The sequence below is a fragment of the Salarias fasciatus genome, chromosome 13 (genome assembly GCF_902148845.1).
Source record: "Salarias fasciatus chromosome 13, fSalaFa1.1, whole genome shotgun sequence".
In the NCBI taxonomy this organism is placed as follows: Eukaryota; Metazoa; Chordata; class Actinopteri; order Blenniiformes; family Blenniidae; genus Salarias; species Salarias fasciatus.
Genome location: NC_043757.1, coordinates 2,267,615 through 2,292,567, shown reverse-complemented (window position 1 = coordinate 2,292,567; position 24,953 = coordinate 2,267,615). Strand labels below are relative to the sequence as shown.

Below are 24,953 nucleotides of genomic sequence, written 5' to 3'. Positions count from 1 at the left end.
ACATTTCTGTGTTTTCAGTATGTCTTAAAATTAAGGGGGTCACAGTAAAGTGAACGAGTGAAACTATGAGGGAAACGTATCTCTTTAAACGGGTTAAAATCAGGCTTACTGAAGTTCTAAAAGTTCGCGTGCTACCTGGCTCGTCTCATCCTGTCCTGCTCGTCTGTCCTGCAGACGCAGCAGCAGCTTCGGTCCAGGCTGATTCTGAACCACTGGACTGATGTGGCTCACCGCTGCCCCCTCATGCACAGGAGTGGCATTACAGGGACCAGCTCGCTGCTCCGAGAGTCGCTCTAACTACTCAACATTCACACTTTCCTGTCTGAAACGCAGCTTTGCTCCACAGGCTGCTCGTCGTCTAAAGCCGGCGGCAATGTCTTCAAACAACTAATCCACAAGACCACCTGATCACCCTTTCTCAAAACATCCCCAACATTCAGGAGGATGACGCTTCAGAACCTCTGGGCTGTTCTCGGTTCCACACAGGGTCCAGGTTTCTTGCTTTTTGCCTCTACAGTCTCAGAGCAGGACAAACCTCGGGCCTCTGAGTGGTCTGAAACCTCAGGCTGGGAACCCTTTGTTCTCGATGACATTCTGAAGACACATCAGACCCCAACGATCTCATACATGTAAATAAATGACATTGAACAAATTCCACGAACAGGATCCTTCAAACAGGTCTGATCCTCTTCTGATCCAGACTCTGCTGGGTTTGAAAAAATCTGATTTGAAAACCTTCAGATCAGGCAAAGCCTCGGACGCCTCAAAAAGGCTGCAGGATTTCACAGTCCCATTCGACAGTCCGTGTGTGTGTGTGTGTGTGTGTGTGTGTGTGTGTGTGTGTGTGTGTGTGTGTGTGTGTGTGTGTGTGTGTGTGTGTGTGGACGGGTCACTCCAGGCCGAAGCCCTCTGCGTTGGAGATGGCGATGGTCAGTTTGTGCTTGAGCTCCTTTCTGGTTCGATATGGAGGCAAACAGATCTGATTGAAGCAGGTGTGAGAGATCGGCAACCTGTGGACACACACACACACACACACACACACACACACACACACACACACACACACACACACACACACACACACACACACTGCATTATTAGAGATATTTCACACTTTGTCCCACCTAGTGGTTCAAAGCGGTATTAAAACACTCATTTAAAGCTCGTATGGATCGGAGTTAGCGTGTGAGCTTATTAGCTTCCAAACTGCATGCAGAGATATTTTGCTTTTAAAATATGAGAGAAAACAGTTGAACAGAGGGAGAACATGCAAACAATGAAATCAAACCGGGGAGGACTTGTATGTGAGATGCACACGTGCGACACGGAGGCCTCTGCGCTCTCCTGCACTGTGCTCTATTTTAATGCTGCAATATGAGATCCAAAAGGAATAAAGCACCCGCTGATAAGAGAAACACAGAGCATGCAGCCGGAGCGTGAAGGAAAAAGCCGCAGAGCTGCAGCGGAGCAACTTTCTTTCCCTGACCACATTTAGAGCTGGTCAGAGTTCAGCGCTGCGCCTTATCACCACTGCCTGACGGTTAATGCATCAGCCATTACTCTGCGTCCGCCGCCGCGGCATGCCGAGGACCGCCTTCGTCTTCCCGACACCTACAGTCGGTTGGGAACGTCGATTCTGGAGATCTTGAAGTTCAGGTCAGCCATCCCTCCGACGGGAACGCGGTCGCTTCCTGTGGCGAAGTGGAGCAGCTTCTTCTGCAGCTCCGGAGGGAAGGCCAGCACTACGTCCCAGAAGCAACTGAGGGACAGTCCAGACACACACTCAGACGGCTGCAAGGCCACACACACGCTCCAGACAGAAGCATGATCTCATCTGCAGGGTTCAAGCAAGGAAAATAAAAAATCTTCACAAACATAACGAGTTAAAAGGATTCGAAAAACCATCTCACATCAGTAGAGGCGGAGATGCTCTATAATCTGGGTAAAGAGGGAGGAAAATGCTCTATAATCTGGGTGTTAGAGGAGGAAGATGCTCTATAATCTGGGTGTTAGAGGAGGAAGATGCTCTATACTTGGGTGTTAGAGGAGGAAGATGCTCTATAATCTGGGTGTTAGAGGAGAAGATGCTCTATAATCTGGGTGTTAGAGGAGGAAGATGCTCTATAATCTGGGTGGTAGAGGAGGAGATGCTCTATAATCTGGGTGTTAAGAGGAGGAAGATGCTCTATACTCGGGTTAGAGGAGGAAGATGCTCTATACTCTGGGTGTTAGAGGAGGAAGATGCTATACTCTGGGTGTTAGAGGAGGAAGATGCTTATACTGGGTGTTAGAGGAGGAAGATGCTCTATACTCTGGGTGTTAAGGAGGAAGATGCCTCTAACTCTGGGTGTCAGCTGAAGTTACATCATTTTGAGACAGAAAGTCTCAATGAAGCTTTATCTACAAAGCACTTTAAAACAACCGCCGCTCAGATACAGTGCTTATATAAATAACAGAAACATAAAAGCACAAAGTGCTGAGCAATAAAACAGGAGCCCAGTGTCAGGTCAGGTCAAAAGTCAAGGAGTGAAAGTGTTTTTTAAGATTCATTTTAGAGATAAAGAGTGAAGCGGTTCCGTCTGATGTGAAGAAGTAGTTCAGAAAAAGCTCCGTCCCCCTCTGCACCTCGGTCTGGAGCTCGGTACCATCCAGGAGCAGCTGCTCAGAGAACATTCTGACATTTGAAAACGGATTAAATGAACTTAAAATGAACTCTAAAATAGCCAGGCGGCCACTGGAGGGAAGCCAGAACGGGACCGATGTGTTGATCGGACATCCTCCAGGTCGCCGGGCCGCAGCGTTCTGGGTCACCTGGAGACGTGCGAGAGACGACTGGCTGGCCGGGACATCCAGTCCATCACAGCCACCCAGCCGAGACGTCATAAACGCATGAATCACTGTTTCAAAGTGCTCATGAGCAAGACTGGATTTCACTTTGACCAACTTTCTGAGGTGGAAGAATCTGGAATGAACCACAGCGCTGAGAGTCCATTTCAAAACCCAGATTCAAAGGGTTTGGATTGGCATGTGGAGCCCAGGGGCCTGGGTGAGCGGAGGGTGGAGGGGGGGTGGGGTGGGGGCTCACAGGAGCCACCGGGACCAAACACCATCTCCTCATTAAAACTTAAAAAGTTCAATACCACCAAGACCATCAATGCATAACAACAGAGTTTCCAGAAAGAAGAAATATTTCTTCTTTAAAGAGTCACAGAACATCTGAGCCCCGAAAAGGGCATCAGAGCGAACATGCTCAATTATCTAGATGCTTACTCAAATTACACAAAGGAATATGCTCTACAATCTGGAAGTCAGAGGAGCTAGATGCTTCAGTCGAAGTTACAGTATTTAGAAATAAAAAGTGGCTGAAATTCTTACAAGGTCCTTTCAGTTTAAGCTAGAATACCAAATAAGGTGAACTCGGTTAAAAGCACTCTTCTCCTAAAAGCAGAAATCAATCAGGAAACCGTCTGGCAGGCCAGTGGACCACCGGCTGCTGATGTCTGCTTTGAATCGTCTGAAGATTAAACACTCTGCAGACTGGGACTCTGTGCGGCTGCAGCTCCAGGTTGTGTAACAGGCAGGCCTGCAGCTGCTGGCCGTCAGCTGTCAGCGCCTCGCTGCGTTACTTTGTCTGTGTCCTCGTTTCCCCGGGCTGCGGGCTTGAGCGCCGAGAGAATCCCAGAGACTTTCACACTGACTCAACAGTTATAACTGGAATAACTTGACTTTCACTTCATGTGAACAAACTGAGCAGAGACAGCTGAGCAGTTACCACGTCACTGCAGTCAATGCAAGCTCTGACGGGCTGCAGAGTTACATCAGTCACTGGCAGGAAGGTGCTCTATAATCTGGGTGTTGCTGCCTATCGGCTCACACCTTGTTCTGTGAATCTGGCAGCAGTTTTACATCTGAAGCAGAGAATCATGAGTTCATCCATGGAACCCAGTTAGTATCAGCCTCCAGTGTGTTTCTGAATAAAGTCGAGGGATTTCTGAAGTCCGAGTCTCTTCATGCGCTAAAAGCTTGGCTGCAGGTCAAAGGAGGTGAGGCTAAACTGGTCGCTCCTGGCCAGACGGACCTGTGCGCTTCCTGTACAGCAGGAAGTAAACAGGAAGTGGAGGCCTCTCACCGTACGGTGCTGTCGGTCTTGCTGTAGCCTTCGTACTGAGCGGCTTTCTGCAGGGCGCTCATGTCCAGCTCGGGACTGCCGCAGACCAGCATCTCCACCTCCTCCGGACGCAGCAGCTGCAGGAAACCACATGGCATGTCAAAGGTCAGATGAAGACCTCACACATAAACAGCATCATTACAGAAAATGAGAGTGAAATGGATCAGGATGAATAAACAACACGGGACGTTTACTGTCAGGCAGAAAACAAAAAATACTGAAAATGAAATGGTCTTCAAAATCAACAAAACATGACTAATTTCCCAGCTTTCACCTTGTGGTGAAACAAACATTTGATTTAAACCAGCAGGGAGTGAACTTCTGACCCTGCCAGCATCAACGCTCCGGAGCTGAAGTGACACAACCGGACGCTAAAGAAAAAATAATTCACTGATTCCAGAGAAACATGACAGACTTGAGGCGCTGCAACAGTTTCCCCTGAATGAGTGATGCAGGTCAGAGATAGAGCGGTAAGTGAGTACAATTAGGCGCATTGCTTCATCAGGTGACGACAGAGGCGTGTCCGACAGGTGAGTCACTGAGCCACGAACTGAAAACCTCTGAGGGACTCCCAGTGACTCAGAAAACTGAATCATTGTCACAATCACTCCACTTCCATATTTCTCAATGACAAACTCCGTATTTACTCAACACACACACACACACACACACACACACGCGCAGTCTTGTATTTCTATCCTTGTGGGGACCGTCCATTGACTCCCATTCATGTCTAGCCCCTAACCCTGACCCTTACCCTAACCCTAACCCACACCACAACAAAGCCTAACCCTAAAGAAATGTTTTTGCACTTTTACTTTTTCAGTAACAACAACATGGTCAAGAAAACACTGTTTCTCCTACTTAGGACCGGAAAAAAGGTCCCCACAAGGCACGTCGTTCCACGTTTTTGCTATCCTTGTGGGGACATTTGGCCCCAACAAGGATAGAAATACGAGAACACACAAACACACACACACACACACACACACACACACACACACACACACACACACACACACACACACACACAGATCTGCTGCATCACATCCGTTAGACATACCAGACTGACTGACAGCAAAAAGAGAGAACAAAGACGGAACCAGTCAAACTGCAGCTGGAAACAAGGAAACAAGTGAAAAGACAAATAAAATAGTCAAAACACAAAGAAACGAGTCAAAACATGATGAAATGGGTCAAAACTGAGTCAAAACAGAAAGAGTCAGTCAAAAAAACAAAGAAATTATTCAGAAGACAACGACACAAGCCATCATGACGTTTTGGATTTCACATTTAAAAGGAGTCTGCTGTTTTCCCTCTTCTGGTTCTCCTGTCTTCATTGTGTTGCTAACAGTGCTAGCACAGCTAACAGAGTGAAAGCAGCTAGCAGAGCTAACAGAGCTAGCAGGCTGAGGGTCCCTCGGTGTCTTTGAAGAGGTGCTGTGATGGACAGAACAGGGCTGAAGGAAAACCGAAAACAAAAACAAAACAAATGTGTCGGTCGTGATTCATTCAGGTCTGAACACCGGACTGTTGTCCCCAATGACGTATAGAATTACTAGACCGCTCACTGGCCCCCTGAGAGACGGCAATCGCCAGCTGACTTCCAGTAGGGGCAAAAAGCGGATTCAGAGTGGGACGCCCGCACGGTATGTGACTTTGTGTTTCATGATTTACCAAGGTACAGTAAACTTCTGTGTTGGAATCAAGTCACAATGCTTGAGATACATTTTGAACACCAAGCCAGGAGACCCAGGAGTTTTTTTTTATTTATTTATCTCCTCTGAAACAGAAGTCACAAAGACAAGTGTATCCTGCGACTACGGAATGTGCAATTAATATGTCATTGTGTGCATTTTTTCATTTACTGTGAATAAACTTTTAATTTTTATTGCAGTTACTGTGTTTCATGCTTTCATTTTTTCCATTTCTTGTCTTCCTTTGGCTGTTTCACTCAATCTGTTATAATTATTGTAGAAATGAGTGTCCGTTGTATTCAATGGACCCCCACTGCTTAAACTGACTTCATTTTTTATTACACTACTTTATCTCTTACATTTTACTCTGAGAAACCTCTGTGTATGTTAAGGTATTCAGTTCAGTTCAGTTCTTATTGAGCATTAAAGCATTATTACATAAATACTGTGCATGTTCTGACTGCAACAATTGCTCCTCCAGAAACTTTTTATCGCCATTTTTGTGGGAGGAAAAAAGCAACATTCCAAGGTATGTGGGTCTGAGCAAGCTGTGAAGTCCACTGAATCATTTGAATTGGAGAAAAATTGTTTAAAACACTTTCTATTTGGCATTATTTCTGTTTTGGCAGAAACATTGATTCAATCAGCAGTTAAGGGACCATCTAGAATTTACAGGACGCTGGAACAGTGAAGACAAACGCCATATCCAATAAATCTGATAGGAGACAAATGAAGGTTGTGGTGATTATGGTGACACTGCAGTGAATCCCACTGGTGGTATTACGTTTTCTTTCTTTGTGTTAGTTTTTTTTTTTTGGTGTTTATCTTCACTGTTGCAGCGTCTTGTAAATTGTAGACGGTCCCTTAACCCCACAGCAGGACCGGCTGCTTATAGAAATCAATATTGTTTCTGATGCTTGATAGACACATACTTTTAATAAAAATGAGCTTGTAGCATGTCGTCCACCTCACAACGACGGGATGCAGGCGCCCTTTGTATGTCACTGACGTTTTGTTTAAGAGTTATTGAGACTGAAAGTCCGTATCTGTCAACTACAAACATGCTTTGTTTTTTCTTGTCTGTGAGGGATAAACAGCGCCGTGATCGCCATGACAGCGTGCCTAGGACAGAGATTTTACTGTCTGCTAACAGTAAAAGCCATAACATAACACATATTGTCCCATCAGTGATGACAAGCAGGCCTTGAAGTCTGTGTATTTACACTGGATTACATAGCGCCCCACAGCTTCTTGCCCCTACCGGAAGTCAGCGCCGATTTGCCATGGCGCCGCTGCTGTCCGCCGAGCAGCGAGCGGTCTAGTAATTCTATACGTCATTGGTTGTCCCGCCTGCTTTTGTCATGAGCTCAGCTGCGGTTGTGTCCCCACTGTTACAGTCTTTAAATCAGAGCAACCTGTCCCGTGGCCAGGCTGCGTTCCTGCCCCCTTCCTACCCCCTCCTGCCCCCCAGCCTCCCCTCTTCTGCCCATGACCTACTTTCGGCCCTACACTGGTCAACTGCTGTCAAACGCCTGTCGTCCGATCCATCGCCTGACTCACCAGGTCCACTTAGCGGTGACGCCAAATCAAGAGTTGTTACTCCAGAAGCGATCCTCCGCCCGTTATCACCCCCACCCCTCCACCCCTCCACCCCCAGGGGGTAAAAATGGAACGCTCAGGAGCCACAAAGGGTTAAAGAGGCCTCGTAAAGCAGCTCGACACCGACTCATGTTCTTGCATCACGGAGATCATCGAGAAGCTCGCAGACATTTCAGACATGATGTTCTGGAAAAGTGGACAACATGGAAAAACACTACCGACCAACAACAGAGCAGGACTGAATATGAAGGAACGTCCACCATCAAGAACACGAAGGACCGTGAAAATGAAATACAGTCAGTATGTTTCCTTGCAGTAATGTTACTGGGACGCTTTTTCTGTCGTGGAAATGCGTTTCACAGCGTTCGCAGAAATCAGCGTTCAGAGTTCTCCTTCCTGAAACAGGACAGTGCGGACAGATGATATTCAGGGCAGATTCCTGCGGTGGTTTTCTGTGCAGTGTCCCCTCGATGGCCCTTCAGTCCGACCCCCCCACCCCCTCAACCCCCTCCACCCCCACAAGCTCATCAAACAACAACACACAATCGCTGACTCAGCCAGTTTGGTTTATCAGTCAGAGCTAACATTTCGCGACGGACGGAGGAAAAACAACCTGAAGTTACCGTCTCTGCTCCACTTGGGGGAAAACTTTGTGTGCCCAGAAAAAACCAACATCAACAGGACAGAGATTCGACATCGTTTCAGCTCAAACAGGCTGAGAAATGATGAATGAGTATAAATCCCTGTACGTTCCACTCTCGATCCAGACGGCCTCATCAGATACACACCAGTTAAATGAACCGCTCAAGCAGCCGAGCTCTGCGAGTGCCGCCCCCCTTTCTGGTCTTCAATATCTAGAGAAAGCTGTGAATGCTTGATCACAACAACACGCTCTGTGGAACACTGTATCGTGTCCAGATGTTCTCCTGCATTTCTAGAAGGTACATTCAGATTCGTTTACGCCAGAAGGTTTTAAGTGAAAACGTCTGTACGGCAACGTTTTGAAATCGACGTCCGTTTCCACGGAACGGCAGAAGAGCACGGATACACAGAGCCGCGGGCCGTGGCGCACAACAGCAGCAGCGTATCAGAGGAACTGAATACTCCGTCACATTAACAGCTCATTCTGTAGCTTGGGGGTGGGATGGCGCCATGGGGGGTCTGCAAGGTGACAAAGCTAATCCGTACATCAAAGAAATGGAGACTGAAAGACTTTAATCCACAGGCAGATTGCATGTTGACGAGATCCGGTCGGTTCTCCACTGTGACGTTCTGCTTCAGTCTGAGACTGCCGAGGTTTGGAATCACCGCCGCCGTGCGGAGAGTTCAGTCAGTACCAAACAGATTTCACTCACAGCTTCAGGTTAATCAATAAAAACCTCACTGAATTTGAAAACCAGTTCAAAATTTTATTTGATCAAGCTGTAGTTTCAAAACTGAATTTAAGACTCGCATCAGTGGTCAGCAGAGCAGAAAGCTATGAAGCCTGGAACCACATGTGGACCTGAGCCGTTGTTATTATTAGCGTAGCCGAGCAGATCGACCTGATCACGATCTCCGTGCAGCTCAGGCTGCAGGCGCAGCAGAACCCAGGACTCGGCTGAAGCACGGCACATTTGACTAATGGAAGGAACACAATGCGGCATGTGCAGGCTGCGGCCGAGCATCCACGTATATAAACACACTTAGCTTTCTAGCTAACGGCTACGAGAAGAGACCAGAGTGCAGAGATTCATCCTGTCACACGATCGCAGAAGACATCTTCTTTTTGTATTTCAAATTGGTTTTAGATGGAAATTCAATGAAATCCTCCGGAATAAAACATTTCCACCACAGTCTTTACAAATTTGACACATTCTAAAATGAATACAATCAACGATTCTGACACATTCTTCAACCAAAACGATCCTCAGCTTTGACAAAGACCAGGACTATGATTCATTCTAGAACATTCACACATTCCAGAGCTCTGAAAGATTTCTAGAACTCTTAGACCTTCCGGAACTTGGACACATTAAAAGAAGTTTGATTCACTGGAGAGCCTTCCAATCACACATTTAAAACTGTCGCACATCCCAGTCCTCTGATCCTTTCCAGACGTGGACCGCAGACTCACCATGAGCGCGTCGGAGGCGCAGACGCTGTGGAAGCCGTGGTAGAAGGAGGCGAACTGCTTGTAGATGGACTTGTTGAGCAGGAAGTCGACGTAGAGCTGGACGTATTCTGGAGACACGGAACAGGAGCTTTAGGTGGAGAACCAAGAAAATAACCTGGAACACCACCCCTCCAACACCCAACCCGCACTGTAACACCACCCACCTCCATGTCCTCCACTGCTTTAGAGAATATTTTGACCATCTCTCAGTCCACATTCTCCTGGACTTGGTAGTTTTAGAGTTGACAGTCACCGTAATAAAATTCCAACCTGGTGTTCTGTTCATATGTACGTCTGTGTTCTCCATTGCTCATGTGCAGAGTGTGTTGTTCTCTTATTTCGTTATAAACACAAACAACAGCACCAACTAGTGGACCAACATGTAAACTACATCGTTTTGGAAACGTTGCTGTGTAAACATGAAAAGTTTCTGAAACTAAACGTTTCACTGGAAACACCGTCACGTAAACGACGTCTTCTTCGTCTCTGCCAGCGACTCCACACTGACATCACGGCTGTTTTTACGAAAAGTCTGAATCAGAAAACTCCCGGTTTGTTTCCTGTCGAGTCAGAGGCGTCGATATGAGCAGCAGGTTCAAGCAGGTCAACAGGTGTGACAGAGAGCACGTTTCTTCAGAGGTGTGTGTGTGTGTGTGTGTGTGTGTGTGTGTGTGTGTGTGTGTGTGTGTGTGTATTCTCACCCTTCCTGTTCTGCTTGGTGACTGCGATCTTGTCTCCTCCAGGCTTCAGGTTGTAAGATTTCACGACGCCCATTTCCTCCTGGAACACCTGGAAGGTCCAGACGCCATGTTTACAGCAGCGTTTCTGACTCTTCCTCCTCCATCAACGCTTCAGCGTTCCTGAGTTTGAACCGTCCTGATAACCTCGAGCTGCTGAATCTCGTCTGTCTCGTCCTGACCGTACTGCAGAAATCCCAAAACCACATGAACACAAACCAGTTTCCTGCTGAGAAACCGAACGCTGGGCTGCCAGATATGATGGATTCCGGTCTACAGGAAGTACAGAAAATCCACTTCCTGCTTCTTTCTTCTCAATTAACTTTAATGCTGCAGCTTTAAAAAAAAATATGAAGTTCTTACTTCCGCCATCCAGTCTTCATTTTACCCATTTCTTTTGCTAAATAAACTGATTTCATTTCTCGCTCCAGGTGGCCATCTTGAAATACGTGCGCCCAGAGCCGTATAGTGAGAGAGTCGTGACAAGGACTCCTCAGTTCCGTCATGTTTTGTCCAGCAGTCGTCTCTCTGCTGTTCATTTTCATCGTTTACTTGTCGTGTTGAAACTCAAGTTCCATCAAAATGTTGCTGCATGTTGGCTCAGTTCCACATTTTGATGTTACTGGTGTTTTAACGTGGGCTGGAACCGACGAAAATAAACTAAACCGAGACGACTACCGGACAAAAAATGGTCAACATGATGGAGGATTTCTTAACTTTGCCTTTAAAACCAGATCAACTCCAGATTTAATTTTAATCCAGAACAGTTACTTTCCTTCAGAATGAGGTGTTTAAAAGGTGGTTTTGATTCTTTTTAAAGAGGACTTCCTGTTGATTCTGAATCAGAGTCACGTCGTGTTTCTGTAAATCCATTCTCGGCACCCGGGCGCTGCCCCTCTCGTCCTCACGGCTCCTACAGCGAGCATGCGAAACATCTCAATGCTGAGTCTGTGGTTACGTAACGTTCAGCACGTTCAGTCAGTCTGGTGGGCCGGAGCTCCGTCAGCGGCCGAGCAGGGAGCAGCTGGGGCTGGATATAAATACCTCTTTATATAGGCCTGTGGAACGTATGCGGAGGGAGAATAGATTATGTAAAGGTGTTATTCTACCCAGAGTGTGAGCTGACAGCGAGCCGCAGTCACACCGCCACGGCAACCAGAAACCCACTGACCTGATCTCCACCGCCTCTCCTGCTCTAACCCCCCGGGTCCAGGACCTCCTGCATCAACGGACCCTTTCACTGCAGTTATACCTGCTGTAAGTCCGGACTGTTCCGATCTGGAAATACGAAACCACAGCAGGACCCCTGAAGCAGAGTCTCCATGAACAGAACAGTCCAGATACCACGCCCGAGCTGAGCCGGATCAGATGAGAGGCCGGACCCAAAACCACCAACACCTCAGACATGAACCAGAACCATGAACCAAGACCTCAGAACCATGAACCAGAACCATGAACCAGGACCTCAGACATGAACCCCAACCAAGACCCAGGACCTCAGATATTAACCCAAACCATGAACCAAGACCTCAGACATGGCGGGCGACTCTGGTCCTCCTGACCCCCCTGACCCCCCTGAGGCCACCCCAGGGTTTCCCCCAGAAAACCTGCTAAGCCTGGTGGTTGGACTGCTAGAGAAGCCCACCGTGTTTTTGTAAAAAAAAAAAAAGAAAAAGAAAAAAAGTTAAAAGTTGACAGAAATTTTGAAATTATGACTTTTTTGTGTTATTGTCAGCATTTCTTAACATTACTTAAATGCAGAGTCTTACAAAAGGCACAATCTTAAAATAACGTTTTAACAAACACAAAAAAATACAATTAAAATAAATATCAAACGTTTCACCTAAGTTAAATCTAGTGAATCTTAAAACAAGCCATTGCTGTTCACATTTAAAGGTAAAACAAATTAACAAAAATAAAGTGCAAACATGATCAAGGTGTAAAAACAGGACACTCAGAGGCTGACGTCTCTGCTGGACTGTGACCTCGTCTACTTTTTGAATGAAAAACTGAAGAAAAATTATTGAAAAATTATTAGATTGCTTACAGTTATTAATATTATTATGTTCTTTAAATATTTGTTGTTTCTATAGAGTTCACAGCAGTGCAGAAGTCCAGCAGTGCCTCCTTCAGTCCAGCAGAGGGCGCAGTGTCACTGTTAGATGGATAGTGCAGTGTGAAGCAGTAGAAGAAGAAGTGTATGAATGGAATCTCTCAGACTGATGAAGCATGTTGTTCGTGGCGGTTCATTAAACAGAAGCACCGCAGTTCCACCGTTTGGTCAGTGAATCATTCTGAGGACAGAACACGAACCATTTTGGATTAAATCCACTAGTTCGATGTTTCCCATCGCGGGTCGCAGAAGGCTGCTCTGACGACGTGCTAACATCCATGCTAACTCGCACCGGCTCTGCTTTATCAACGAGCCGCGGCTCTCTGATGAAAATACACCTGACCTCTGACCCCCTGTGTGTTCACCTATTGACCATGAGGTGTCGCCATTGCACCTTCAACCGTATCACCAGATGTGATTAAGAGTTCCGTCGCTGTTTTGGTGCATTAAAAAAACATATTTACAATAAAAAAACCTAGCGACGCTTGGCTTGGGGGGGGGGGGGGGGGGGGGGGCAAGTAAAGCCTGGCGGCCCGCCAGGCTATAAAGCTCTGATGGAAACCCTGCACCCAGACCCTGAATGTCACCTGACCGGAGCCTCCCAATAGCCGCATGAGGCGTTCGGACGCCCTCGCATCTCGCTCGCATCATTCACAGCTGGGTGCGTGGCTGTACCGTCGTCACGGCGATGGCAGGACGTTGTGTTTTCAGAGTGTGTGTGTGTGTGTGTGTGTGTGGAGGGAGATGCGTACCTGAAAGGTGAGGTAGAAGTCTTCCTCCACATTCCCCTCATAGCTCAGCAGCTCTCCCAGACCGTGAGCCAGCTCCTGCACACACACGCACGCACACACACACACACACACACACACACACACACACACACACACACACACACACACACACACACACACACACACACACACACACACACAGGGTCAGACTCACCAAACAAACACGTCTGCGCCTTTTCGCAGGTTACTGAGTCATGATTTCACACTGGGGGGAAAGCTTCGGTCCCTGCTCATCAGTGACTTGACGAACGTCAGAATGTTCCAGAGACGAAGGAGCAAAGGAGGCGAGGGAGTGAAGGAGACGAGGGAGTGAAGGAGGCGAGGGAGTGAAGGAGACGAGGGAGTGAAGGAGGCGAGGGAGTGAAGGAGACGCCGCGATCCGCTGACTCAGCTTTAAATGCAGCTGTGGAGTCACTGGAACCTCTGGAGCCAACTGGACTCAGCGGATCTGATATCCTGTTGTTACGTAACTCAGATCCACATATAGCACTTTGGGGGCGTGTGTGTGTGTGTGTGTGTGTGTGTGTGTGTGTGTGAGTGAGAAAGTGCGTGTGCATGTCATGACTGTGTGGGTTTATGTGTATGTCTGCACACACGTGTGTGTGTGTGTGTGTGTGTGTGTGTGTGTGTGTGTGTGTGTGTGTGTCTGTGTGTGTGTGTGTGTGTGTGTGTGTATGTGTACATGCACTGGGTATTAGTGTGTATATGCGCCACCGTGTGTGTGTGTAAATGCATGCTACTGTAGAGGTGTCAACATATGTCTGCAAGACTGTATTTGTGCATGCCTGTATGTGCACATCAGAATGTCTATAACGTGCATGCGTGCGTACGTGTGTGTGTGTGTGTGTGTGTGTGTGTGTGTGTGTGCGGTTTTGACCTTCACGGGGAATTTGGTTGGGTGCAACGAGAATATCAGGTAACTGAGCGAGTTTGTAATCTTTCCCTCATTTAGTGCGCGCACGCACACACATGCACACACGCGCACACACACACATGCACACACGCGCTCAGTCTTGTATTTCTATCCTTGTGGGGACCGTCCATTGACTCCCATTCATGTCTAGCCCCTAACCCTGACCCTTACCCTAACCCTAACCCACACCACAACAAAGCCTAACCCTAAAGAAATGTTTTTGCACTTTTACTTTTTTCAGTAACAACAACATGGTCAAGAAAACACTGTTTCTCCTACTTAGGACCGGAAAAAAGGTCCCCACAAGGCACGTCGTTCCACGTTTTGCTATCCTTGTGGGGACATTTGGCCCCGACAAGGATAGAAATACGAGAACACACACACCACACAACACACACACACACACACACACACACCACACACACACACACACACACACACACACTGCAGCTGTACACACTGTCTCCACACACGGCGTCTGTCTTGGCCCACAGAGCCGTGGGGTTCCGGTGTGTCGGCTCGGCGCCGTTCATGCTGATCGGTGTATCGATCGTGCCTGTTCGGCGCCGTTCCTCAGATCAAGAGCTTCAGTTTCACTCGCTGACGGGGTTTCTGCTCATCTGCAGAGTTTTCTTGCATTCGTCGTCTGATTGACTGCGGAATCTGACCGTCAGTCCAACACTGGAACACATCTGGACCAGCTGCTTGTCGTGTTTGCACTGAACGGATCAGGCCTCGTGGAAACGAATCAACACTCCGCTCAGCGCTGTATCAGCAGGAGCTGAAGGTCCAGAAGGTGGCATCGAGGCTTCAGTAACATATTTAGCAGGAGGAAAACACGCCGTCCTGCAGGCAGGAAGAGAACGGCGCCGTGCGGATGATGTCATGAAGAACAGCAGGAGAACAGTCCTCCACTCTGGCTTTACCAGACTCATCAAGCCTGGGACTGATAAACTAGAGGAAGAGGACTGGCCTCAGTCTGCAGCGACACTCAACCTCCTGCAGGAATGGGCCTGTGGCGCCCTCTGGTGGCGGAGCGGAGAACTGCAGGTCTGACACAGCGTGTGTCACGAGATCCAGTCAAATCCAGCAAAACACGGACAAGAGGCGCCATCCTGTGGCCCTGACCGGTACTGCAGCAGTAGGCACAGGTTTTAAAGAAAAGGCCCGTGGGCCAAAAGCTGGGCCACATGACGCTCCAATCCGGCCAGTCCACCAAGAAAATAGTAGAAATTTCAAAGAAAACACTGATTATTTTTGAAGACAGTTGTGAGACGAGAGTTTCACAGCAGAAGGTTTCACTGGAACGGGCTTCATGCTGGGATTTGAGTCATTTCCTCAGAAAACCTGCATGTTCAGCTCTGCTGGTTTCTCTGAGGTGTTGAGCCGGACTCTGAACCGGTCCAGGAGGCAATCTGACTTCTCGTGGCTAAAGAGAACATCTCACAACAAAACACTGGATAAAATCAGCGCAGACGATGGACGAGGAGGACATTCGCCAAGTTTCCACTTGATCAGATGTTGTCTGTTAAAAAGTGGATTTCAGGCTTCTTAAAGGACGATTCATCGACCAACAGGAAGAAGAACAACGTTCAGTTGGTCCGTCAATCCTTACCGGCATGATCTGCTGCAGGTCGTCCAGAGTGGCGGTCGCCATGCCGACGAGGGCGTTTTGGTCACATGGTGCAGTGGGCGGAGTCAGGAGCTTCCTGCAGGTGAGACATCGTCAGGGGTGAGCTGCTGGAACAGCGGCAGGCAGGAGCAAACGCAGCCCGAGCACAGACCTGTAGCAGTAGAGGGGGAAGTGGATGTCCAGAGCGATGCTGTTGTACACCGCTAAGCCCATCAGCTGATCGCACGTCCGGTCAGGGAGGAAACACACGCACTGATTACTGAAAAAGAGCATCTTCCTCCTCTGACACCCAGATTATAGAGCATCTTCTCCTGCCCATCCTATTCTATACTGTTGTATTAAACTGTTTTTGTGTGTCACTGTTCAGCATTAATGTGTGTAACATAGAAGCTCACACTCCATCAGCTTCACATTGCTCGGCTGAAACTGCCAAACTTGCAATTTTCTGGCTCGGCCAGTTGGGATTTTGGAGCTGAAAGCAACAAGACGCTGGTGTTTAAGAGGACAGAACAGGTTTGTTCTCCGTGCTGAGCGTTAATGTGAGCATCAGCTGAAATGTTTTAGCGTTAGCATTGCTTCTCCTCATCGTCTCCAGCCAACAAAACACACGCCGGCCTGCGGAGTTCGGACGATTCTCTTCATGCTCTTCATCACACAATGAAGCAAATATGGAGATTATGGAAAGAAATAAGTGTGAAAAATGTGTGTGTGCTTATTGCACATGTGTTCTGAGCCTCAGTGTGTGAATAGAGAATAATGCAGCACTTCAGGCCCCGTTACTGGCCAGCTGGGAACCGTCAAAAGGTTATATAACATAATAGCTGCCAGTTTCTCGCCAGGTTACTGTGTGTGTGTGTGTGTGTGTGTGAGAGAGAGATCTGGACATATTTCTGTTTGCGAAGTCACACTGTGATGACTGAACTCTCTGCTGAGGACGTTAAAGGTTGTAAATTATATAACTTGCTCTTGTTCAGAGTGAAGATTTGCTGCTTCAGGTTGAGTCGGGCTGAATTTAAAGTCCCGCTTCGGGTTAAATGAAGTCTTCAGACGTTTAATTTCACTACAGAAACAACCAACAGCGCCACCTCATGGCCGAACACGCTGAGCACAGCGTTTTCTGCTGTTTGCATGCAAATGGAAATGATTTTCAGAACCTCTCAGACATGAAAAAGCAGAAGACGGTGTGATTTTAGTAGAAACTCTGTCCTGCGGACGGCCCCGAGCACTGCTCAGAGGGGCTTTAATAACGTGGACCGACGCAAACAGCAGAACACCAAAAGCTCCGGGCTAATCAGCCAGAAATAGGGCCGGTAAACAGCCGGTAAACAGCCGGTTAACCGCGGGAAACACAGTCCTGCAGCTGAAGCCAGCTGCCGGTCCGCACACAGAAACATCTGGAAGTATTGATCCACACATGATTCGATTATCGCTTCAACAACAGCAAGAGCGTGAAGACGAAACTAACATCACAACACGCTTTGAAAAAAACGGCGTTAAAGTTGTGGAATTAAGAAAAACAGGTTAACTCTGATGTGAAAAACAAAAAAGTGGGGTTGTATCTGCAGCTCTCCTGTTTCTGTGCTTTGTGCTGCTGCAGAGAAGAAACTCAGAGGAGGACAAATAGGAGGAAGTGGGCAGAAAAACAAAGAGGCGAGATAATGTGAACCAGAGCCGGCAGGAGCTGGAGAGAGGATGAAGAGATAAAACCAGAGAGAGAGAGAGACAGAGAGAGAGAGAGAGAGAGAGAGAGAGAGAGAGAGACGGCTTTATCCACGCCTGTCCCGTAAAGTCAGGATATATGAACGAGGGCCTCGAACTGCTCAGAGAGAGGGTGTGTGTGTGCGTGTGTGTGTGTGTGACTTCTTAATGACCTTAATGGTTGCGGTAACGGTACAGGTTGTGTTTATTTTCATGCTGCCGCCTGCATGAGTGTGCGTGGGAACAAATGTATGTGGACAGAGGTGTGTTTGTTTATTTGAACTTGTGTGAGTGTGTGAGTGTGTGTGTGTGTGAGATTGTGTGTGTGTGACTTCCATATAATCTCTGCTTTTCAGTTCAGAAGAACATACACATTTGTCGTACACTCAAAATTACAACACATATGGCAGCCATATGTGACGACTGGGAGTACTTTCTGAGTGTGTGTGTGTGTGTGTGTGTGTGTGTGTGTGTGTGTGTGTGTGTGTGTGTGTGTGTGTGTGTGTGTGTGTGTGTGTGTGCGTGCGTGCCACCCCTTGACATCGAAAAAAAAAAAAAACAGGTGGACGTTCAATGTTTGATTTTACCAACAAGCAAACACTGAGTTCAGGCAGTGGAGGAAGATGCTCTATGATGGGATGTCGGAGGAGGAAGATGCTCTATTGAACCATTCTAGAAGATGCTGCAACAAAACACCTCAGCTAAACCGTCAACATGCAGACAGCTGGTAGTTTGTACTTCACCAAGTAGTCGAGTTACTTCTCCAGTGAGAGAAAGTCATGAAGTTCTTGTGAGAAGCTTGTGAAATAATAATAATAAAAAAAAACAGTTTACCGGCCGTGATTGGCCGGCTCCATGAAAGGATACAGTCCCGACCAACTGGAACTCTGAGTAGTTGTCACACTTCCAGCTGCTGAACCAATGGCAGCGCGAGTCCTTCATGTAGGTGAACATACCTGGAGGAGGGAGGAGGGAGGAGGAGCGTCAGCAGGCGAGAACGAGGGAGGAGCAGAGGGGCGGAGGGGTGGAGGTGCGGCCACGTCAACGGAGAAACACACCGGTTCGACTGGGAGCGCTAGCGTTAGCATTAGCATGCTAACAACCGTCCAGGCAACGTCACGGCCAGGTTTAGTAGTTAGAACTACTTTGAGGTAAAATATTATATTTCCAAGATTTTAAAAGACACACACACACACACACACACTCACACACACACACACACACTAAAGAGGGGGTTGAAATTTGCGATGTGGATCTGTAATTTTAAAACAAAACGATCTTGAGCAGGTTGTTCAGAAGAAGAATAAATTCGGCAGAAAGCTTTTAGAGAAAACAGCAGCCGACTGTTCAGAGCAACATCTGGACACCACTGCATGAAGAAAAGAGCCTGTGTGTGTGTGTGTGTGTGTGTGTGTGTGTGTGTGGTGTGTGTCGGGGGTTTTCCCCGGGCTGCTAATGAGGGGAACACAGCTTTCATTGAGTGTGTTGCTTTGGGCCGACGTCCGCTGGCACCGAAAACTCAGACGACCGCGGAAAAGATGGAGCGACGATGGAAAGAACAACTGGAGAGAGAGAGGGGGAGAGCGAGAGAGAGAGAGAGAGAGAGCGAGAGAGAGAGAGAGAGAGAGAGAGAGAGAGAGAGAGAGAGAGAGAGAGAGAGAGAGCTCTGTTTCCATTCAAGTGTTTTTAATAAAGTTTCAGCTACTCTGGGAGAATTTCTGCATCAGTGCTGTGAAAACAGCTCTTTATCCTGATGCAACAACGTTTCTTCTAAATGTAAAGACATTCTGAGATGACTGAGTCGAGCTGGACTCTGATCCCGGCGCCTCCATCGGGGCGGCTGTCTGAAGCGTCACCTCGACGTTCCACCGCACACTGCTAAACTACTCTCTGCAGATGCTCCCTTCATACAGAAGACAAGACGACCGAGTCCACGTGCAAAGTGATTAAAAATCAGCGTGATCATGCAAATGTGACAGTGATCATGCATATGTGACCTCTGACCCCTGAGAAGACCAGAAGCAGGCCAGAGAAGCCCTCAGGGCCCAGACAACTGCAAACCCTCACCTAACATCAAGAGCAAAACTAGAATCAAACTGCTCCAAAGTTAAACAGGAACAAGCCTCGAATCAAGCTCAAAACAAAAAAACGAGCCTGTAACAAGTCAAAAAACTAAAATGATCATAAATCCTGTCCGAAATTACAACATAAAAAATTAGTTCAATACAATCCAGAGATGTCTGGAAATTAACCTCATTTACAGAACGATGTTTCAATGTTTTTGTGTTGTTGCTTCAGAAAAGTTTCACGTTTAAACGACAAAGTTTTGAAAACTTTGTTCCTACAGAAACAGCATGTCATGACATGTCAAAATTCTAAATAGTTTTCTTGATTTTTTTGATTAATTACGTCTTTTAATTTCAATGAAGGCCCCGTTTTCACGTTTTGGGCGTCTATTTCAATGACGACGGTTCTCAGAGCCGCTGAAAACTCATGTTTGGTGAACATACATGGATTTCCAGAGAGACAGACGTGGTTTTCATGACGTTGTCATGTAAATGAGGCATCTGGCATTCTTCCAGTGGACTCCTTTAACTGCTGCGTTAGCATGTGACCGTTCTGGATGCTCCGATTCCTCCTACCTGTGTGTCTAACTGATCTTAGATGTGAACATGGACAGAAAAACATTCATACACCGTCTGTCCAGTCAGGAGAACAGTCTGTCAACTTGTTGGTACCTGTGAGCTTCCCCGAGGCGTGGGATGGAGCTATGTTCCCTTCACAGGTGATTTAAGGAAAGTAAAGTGACGCCTTGAAAACATTTCAATTCTGATGGAAGAAAAACTCCTGAGGTCCACGCAACGTAAAGTGGAAAAATTAAAGAAATATCAAGAATACAAGTCTTCTAATGAGACACTAATTAACTTTCACAGTTAAGTCTGGCCTGTGATTGGACGGTCGTCCATGAGGAGACAGGAAGCGGGTCTCTGAGTTGTGTGGATGTGGTGAACCGTGGTCGTGTTGGGGAGGAGGACCAGCGCCGCGAGGAGGAAGAGGAGGTCGGAATGAGAGCCGCGCGGCTCTGGAATGACATTTAATTGCAGAGTTTCCAGAGCGGCGGTGACCCCCCCCCGACCGACCGTCCTCACATCCACAGAGACCTGCCGCTCATAAAAATGTTCTTTCCGCTTCGCTCCAATAAAAATATGATTCCACCACTTTTCAATAAAGCGCGGCTTCACTTTCCATCTCGTCTGAATCCGGAGGATTTACCTTCCACATGCTCGGCCTTATCTGTGCCTGTGGGCCGCTCCCGGACGGCCAATCAGAGTGCGGCGCCGTGTCTCACCGTAGTCGGTGTGGAAGATCTGTCGCACCAGCAGCAGGAACCACTCCTTGGTCAGGCCGCCCATGTCGAGGCCCGCCTCCCCGACGAACGTCACGCGCAGCTTCTTCTTCAGGTCGCACCGCTTCCTCGTCAGCTGAAAGGACACTCTGCTGTTGGTATCGCCGCGACCCGATCAACGGCGGCGGCGGCGGCGCACTGACCTCATCCAGCGAGTCGCTGAGGAGTTGTGCTCGTCGTACTTTAATGTTGAGGAACAGCAGGTTCATGTCCACCCGCTGCCGGCGGGAAACCTTACTGACCAGACTTTGCTGGAACACAGACACACAGTAACGGTTCAGTCTGGCATCGTCCTCGCCGTCCGCCGCCGTCCGCCGCCGTTCCCCGCTGTGACCCCTCACCCTGGCCTGGCTGATCATCTGCTGCTCCGAGTCCTTCTGGATGATGGCTTTCTTCACCACAGTCGACAGGATGAAGGGAAACTGACAGAAAGAGAACCTGTGAGAGGAGAACATCTTACTTAGTTTGATTAGAAAATGATTTAATTCATCACAACATTTGAGCACCGATGAGGCAGTAACAACATTGCTTGTGTTGTACGTTGTTTTGGAGAAAAGCGTATGCTGAATGAAATTGTAGAATTGTAGAATTATATTAGAGGATGTAATCACTCTGTAGCTAAAAGCTAAAGAGGCTACGTTCTATTCCTTCACCATTCCCGTCTTCTCCTCCACAGATTTCTAAATTATACATGTTTCCCCCAAATGAGCAGCTTCAGAAAAACATCCATCGTCCGACCCCCGTCCCGCCTGTCCAGCCCTCCCATCCCGTCCCGCCCACCCATCCCGCCCATCCCGCCCCGCAGCCCGTCGGTAAACTCTGGATCCGTTCCCTGCGCCGGCCGTTAACGAGTCGTGACGCAGCGTGACGGAGACTTCACGGTTCTGCCGCCGTTTCCAGGCTCCTGCAGACAGAGTGCAGCTGTGGGAAACGCTCCTCCGGCCCAGTCCCACGTCCACAGACCTTCCATCGCGGCTCTCGGCTCCGGGCGGCGGCGGCGCTCCGTCGAGCCGACGTGCTCTCACTGAGGTTACAGGTTTGAATTTCTGGTTCTCATTACTGCAGGACACTACAGAACGCCCACTATTCACCAAAGGTGGAAATCCCAGGTCAGTGATGGGAGGACTACAAATACACTAAAGCTCAAAAACTAAACTATTTGATTGTCCAGGATAGTTTACAACAGTCACCACCACTGGTCAGAGGAAACAGCGGTGGAATCTCAGCTTAAAACGCGAAAGAAACAAAAAGTAAAGCCAAAGTGATGAAGCACTGCCGGGAATTGATGTTTGATGGAGTTAGTGGAGTTACAGGACCTCCGTCAGTTCCTGTCCGAGACTTTACTCAGGGAAATGTCTAAATTATGATTCTATGCTACTAATACTGGTCATAAGCTTAGTGGACCTCCAGAAAAACACAAACTGAAAGCGATTCTTTAGACAGAATCTTAATCAAACCGGCCTCCAGCGGATCTTTAACCTCCTTCAAATGACGTGTGGCGCAATTATTGGCGCCATACGTCATGAAAATACAACAGATGCTCGTTTGGGGGCGCTGTCGCCTGAAATGAACTCTGACCAGAGAGAAAGTGAAGCCTGATTTAAAAAAAAAAAAAAAAAAACTAGCTCATTAATTGGTCCAGACTGAAAGAGGAAGTCCCGCCCCTTTAGCCGGCTAGCAGCTAGCCACAAACAACTGTGATATATAGTCGTCTGACCATCTGAAAATCATCGTCTGTACTTCCTCATCAATCCACCAGACATTTTCAACTCTTTCTTTATGTGTTTGTGGCTTCGTTTGTTTTACTACCCAAAATGCATTGTGCTCCACATCATGTGCTGTTGCTGCACCTGCCTGCAAGTGAACCGAGACCCACGTTTTTAAGGGGATCAGAGTATTTGTTTGATCCGGATCAGAGTTCAGGGGAGTCTTCACATGTGAACCAAACCGGACTTTCCCAGAAAGTCCCTGAAGTGGACTCTGGTCCGGATCAAACAGGTCTGAAGGTCCCTGAAGTGGACTCTGGTCCAGATCAAGCAGGACTGCTGTGAAAGCGCCCTGAGAGGCTGTGTGGTCCTCAGAGGACGACTACAGCTCCTCCTGACTCTCCCGAGTGTGACCCGGTGCGGAGGTTGGTGGATGCGTCGGTCATGCAGGTGCAGCAGGTGCAGAGTGCTGAAGATGATTTGTGACCTGTTGGAGTTGCCGTAGCTCTGCCACGTCCTGTACTCCTCCATGAAGTCGATGTGCTCCAGAGTGATGTTGTAGAAGTCGGTGAACGGCATGATGGGCGGAGAGGAGACGCTGTTGGCTGCGTCTGCGGAGGAGAGGTGGAGGAAGCGAGTGAGAGGACGGATGGGCGAGCAGCAGGGCTTCGCCCGGCCTCCTGCAGACTCACTGAAGAGGCTGAGCACTTTGGTGGCCGAGGGAATCCACCACGAGCACTTGGACAGAGGGGGCAGCTCGTCCGGCTCCGCGGGGAACAGCCGGGTGGAGATGAACTGCAGGAGGCGCTCCACCAGCTGCCTGAAGCGCCTGGCTGACAGCCTGCAACGCAACGGGACAATCGACCGGGCAGTCAGTCCATCAATGAAGAAATCAGCCAAACGGTCAATCAACACATCCATCAAACTTTATCTACGGAGCCCAAATTAGACACGGAACAGCGACTTCAAGTGTGTATGTGGGAACACACACATACACACACACACACACACAGTAGAACCTTCCAGAAATACACACAAACTTGAAAATAAAAGCCTTCAGCGAGTAAAAAAAGAAGAGAGTGGGTTTGTGGATCTGAGCTGAACTCAGTGGAAGTTCTAATTTGAAACAGCTTGATAGTAAATATCACCGCAAAGAGAAAATATTCCTGATCCAGAGAAGGAAGAGAGAGAGAGAGAGAGAGAGAGACATTTCCACTGTAACACTGGTGGAGCAGTCAGAACGTCTCGACTGGACTGCAGAACAGATTGAAACTGTTCTTCATGGTGTTTCTTTGACACGTTGTTTAAATTGTGATATTTGTTTCATTGAACCACACTTCTGAAATAATTTCAATGTGCAACATTCAAAGACCGGCCCAGTGCTCAGTCATGATCTGCACACTTGAACAAACAAGGTCAAGTGTTGAACGGAAGGGAAAACAGAACCAGGACCGTGGACCGCCCGGGACTTACTTCTTGAGCCAGTAAACCAGGAAGTGGTGGTCGGCCTCAGACAGGGCGGCGATCTGCCTCAGCAGGTGAGCGTAAATCACGTAGGTGCTGGTACTGGAATACTGCGGGTTCTACACACACACACACACACACACACACACACACACACACACAAAAGAGACTTTATACACAGTCACCTCAGATCTGCAGAAGCTCTGGTAAGTGATCTCTAGAGATGCTGCAGCAGGTTTGATGGGGAGGTTTGTGTCCGTGTGCAGAACTACTGCTTATTATGTTCAGTGTTTAGGAAAAGATGTTTTTATTTCCATTGACATGAACAGGAAGGCAGAGCATTTTCAGAAAGTAGCTTTTTCAGCTTCTCTCAGCACTGCTGACGTGCAAACAACCAACCGAAACAATGAAAGCTTTGCATTTCCACCTGTGGAAAGCAGGGAGCTCGCTAACTAGTTGCTAAAAACAAAAAGTAACTAGTTACTCGGTATAGTTCCTTGTGGGAGAAGAAGCAGCAACAAGACAGCTGAGATAAACTAGCAGCATGCAGATGGCTGTTAGAAAGGGAAGATAACTACTATTTTAACATGCTAAAGCTAATCACAGCTTTCTGTGGATACATGCTAATGCTAATGCTACTTCCAGAGGGACACGGTTCACGTTGCTGTTGTTTGGACTGAGTTTGTTTACATCAAATTGACTCCACCTTCAGTAAACAGGAGTTCACCCTGAAGACAACAGCTAATGCTACCTAAAATCTAACATCTGGAGCAGAAATCCTGAAAAGCTTCATTCTGGCCTCACGCTGTCAGACCTGATGAAACAACAAAACCATGCTAGAAGCTATAAAAACAAGAGCAACACTCAAATAAA

The 24,953-nt window shown here is 47.8% G+C and overlaps 1 protein-coding gene across 1 annotated transcript in view; it reads right to left on the bottom strand.

Moving 5' to 3' along the window:
• Positions 1–889: 889 nt before the first annotated feature.
• The window catches only part of hectd2 (HECT domain containing 2), a 40,997-nt gene continuing 16,933 nt past the window's right edge, over positions 890–24,953 (bottom strand). The window contains exons 8-22 of the mRNA XM_030106297.1: positions 24,090–24,199; positions 23,309–23,457; positions 23,104–23,227; positions 21,252–21,348; positions 21,054–21,161; positions 20,854–20,986; positions 18,372–18,460; positions 15,958–16,022; positions 15,789–15,882; positions 13,222–13,296; positions 10,321–10,408; positions 9,581–9,687; positions 4,130–4,245; positions 1,616–1,759; positions 890–1,010 (exon numbers count right to left, since the gene is read on the bottom strand). Of these exons, the coding sequence (XP_029962157.1) occupies positions 890–1,010; positions 1,616–1,759; positions 4,130–4,245; positions 9,581–9,687; positions 10,321–10,408; positions 13,222–13,296; positions 15,789–15,882; positions 15,958–16,022; positions 18,372–18,460; positions 20,854–20,986; positions 21,054–21,161; positions 21,252–21,348; positions 23,104–23,227; positions 23,309–23,457; positions 24,090–24,199 (1,620 nt within the window). The remainder of the gene's footprint in view (positions 1,011–1,615; positions 1,760–4,129; positions 4,246–9,580; positions 9,688–10,320; positions 10,409–13,221; positions 13,297–15,788; positions 15,883–15,957; positions 16,023–18,371; positions 18,461–20,853; positions 20,987–21,053; positions 21,162–21,251; positions 21,349–23,103; positions 23,228–23,308; positions 23,458–24,089; positions 24,200–24,953) is intronic.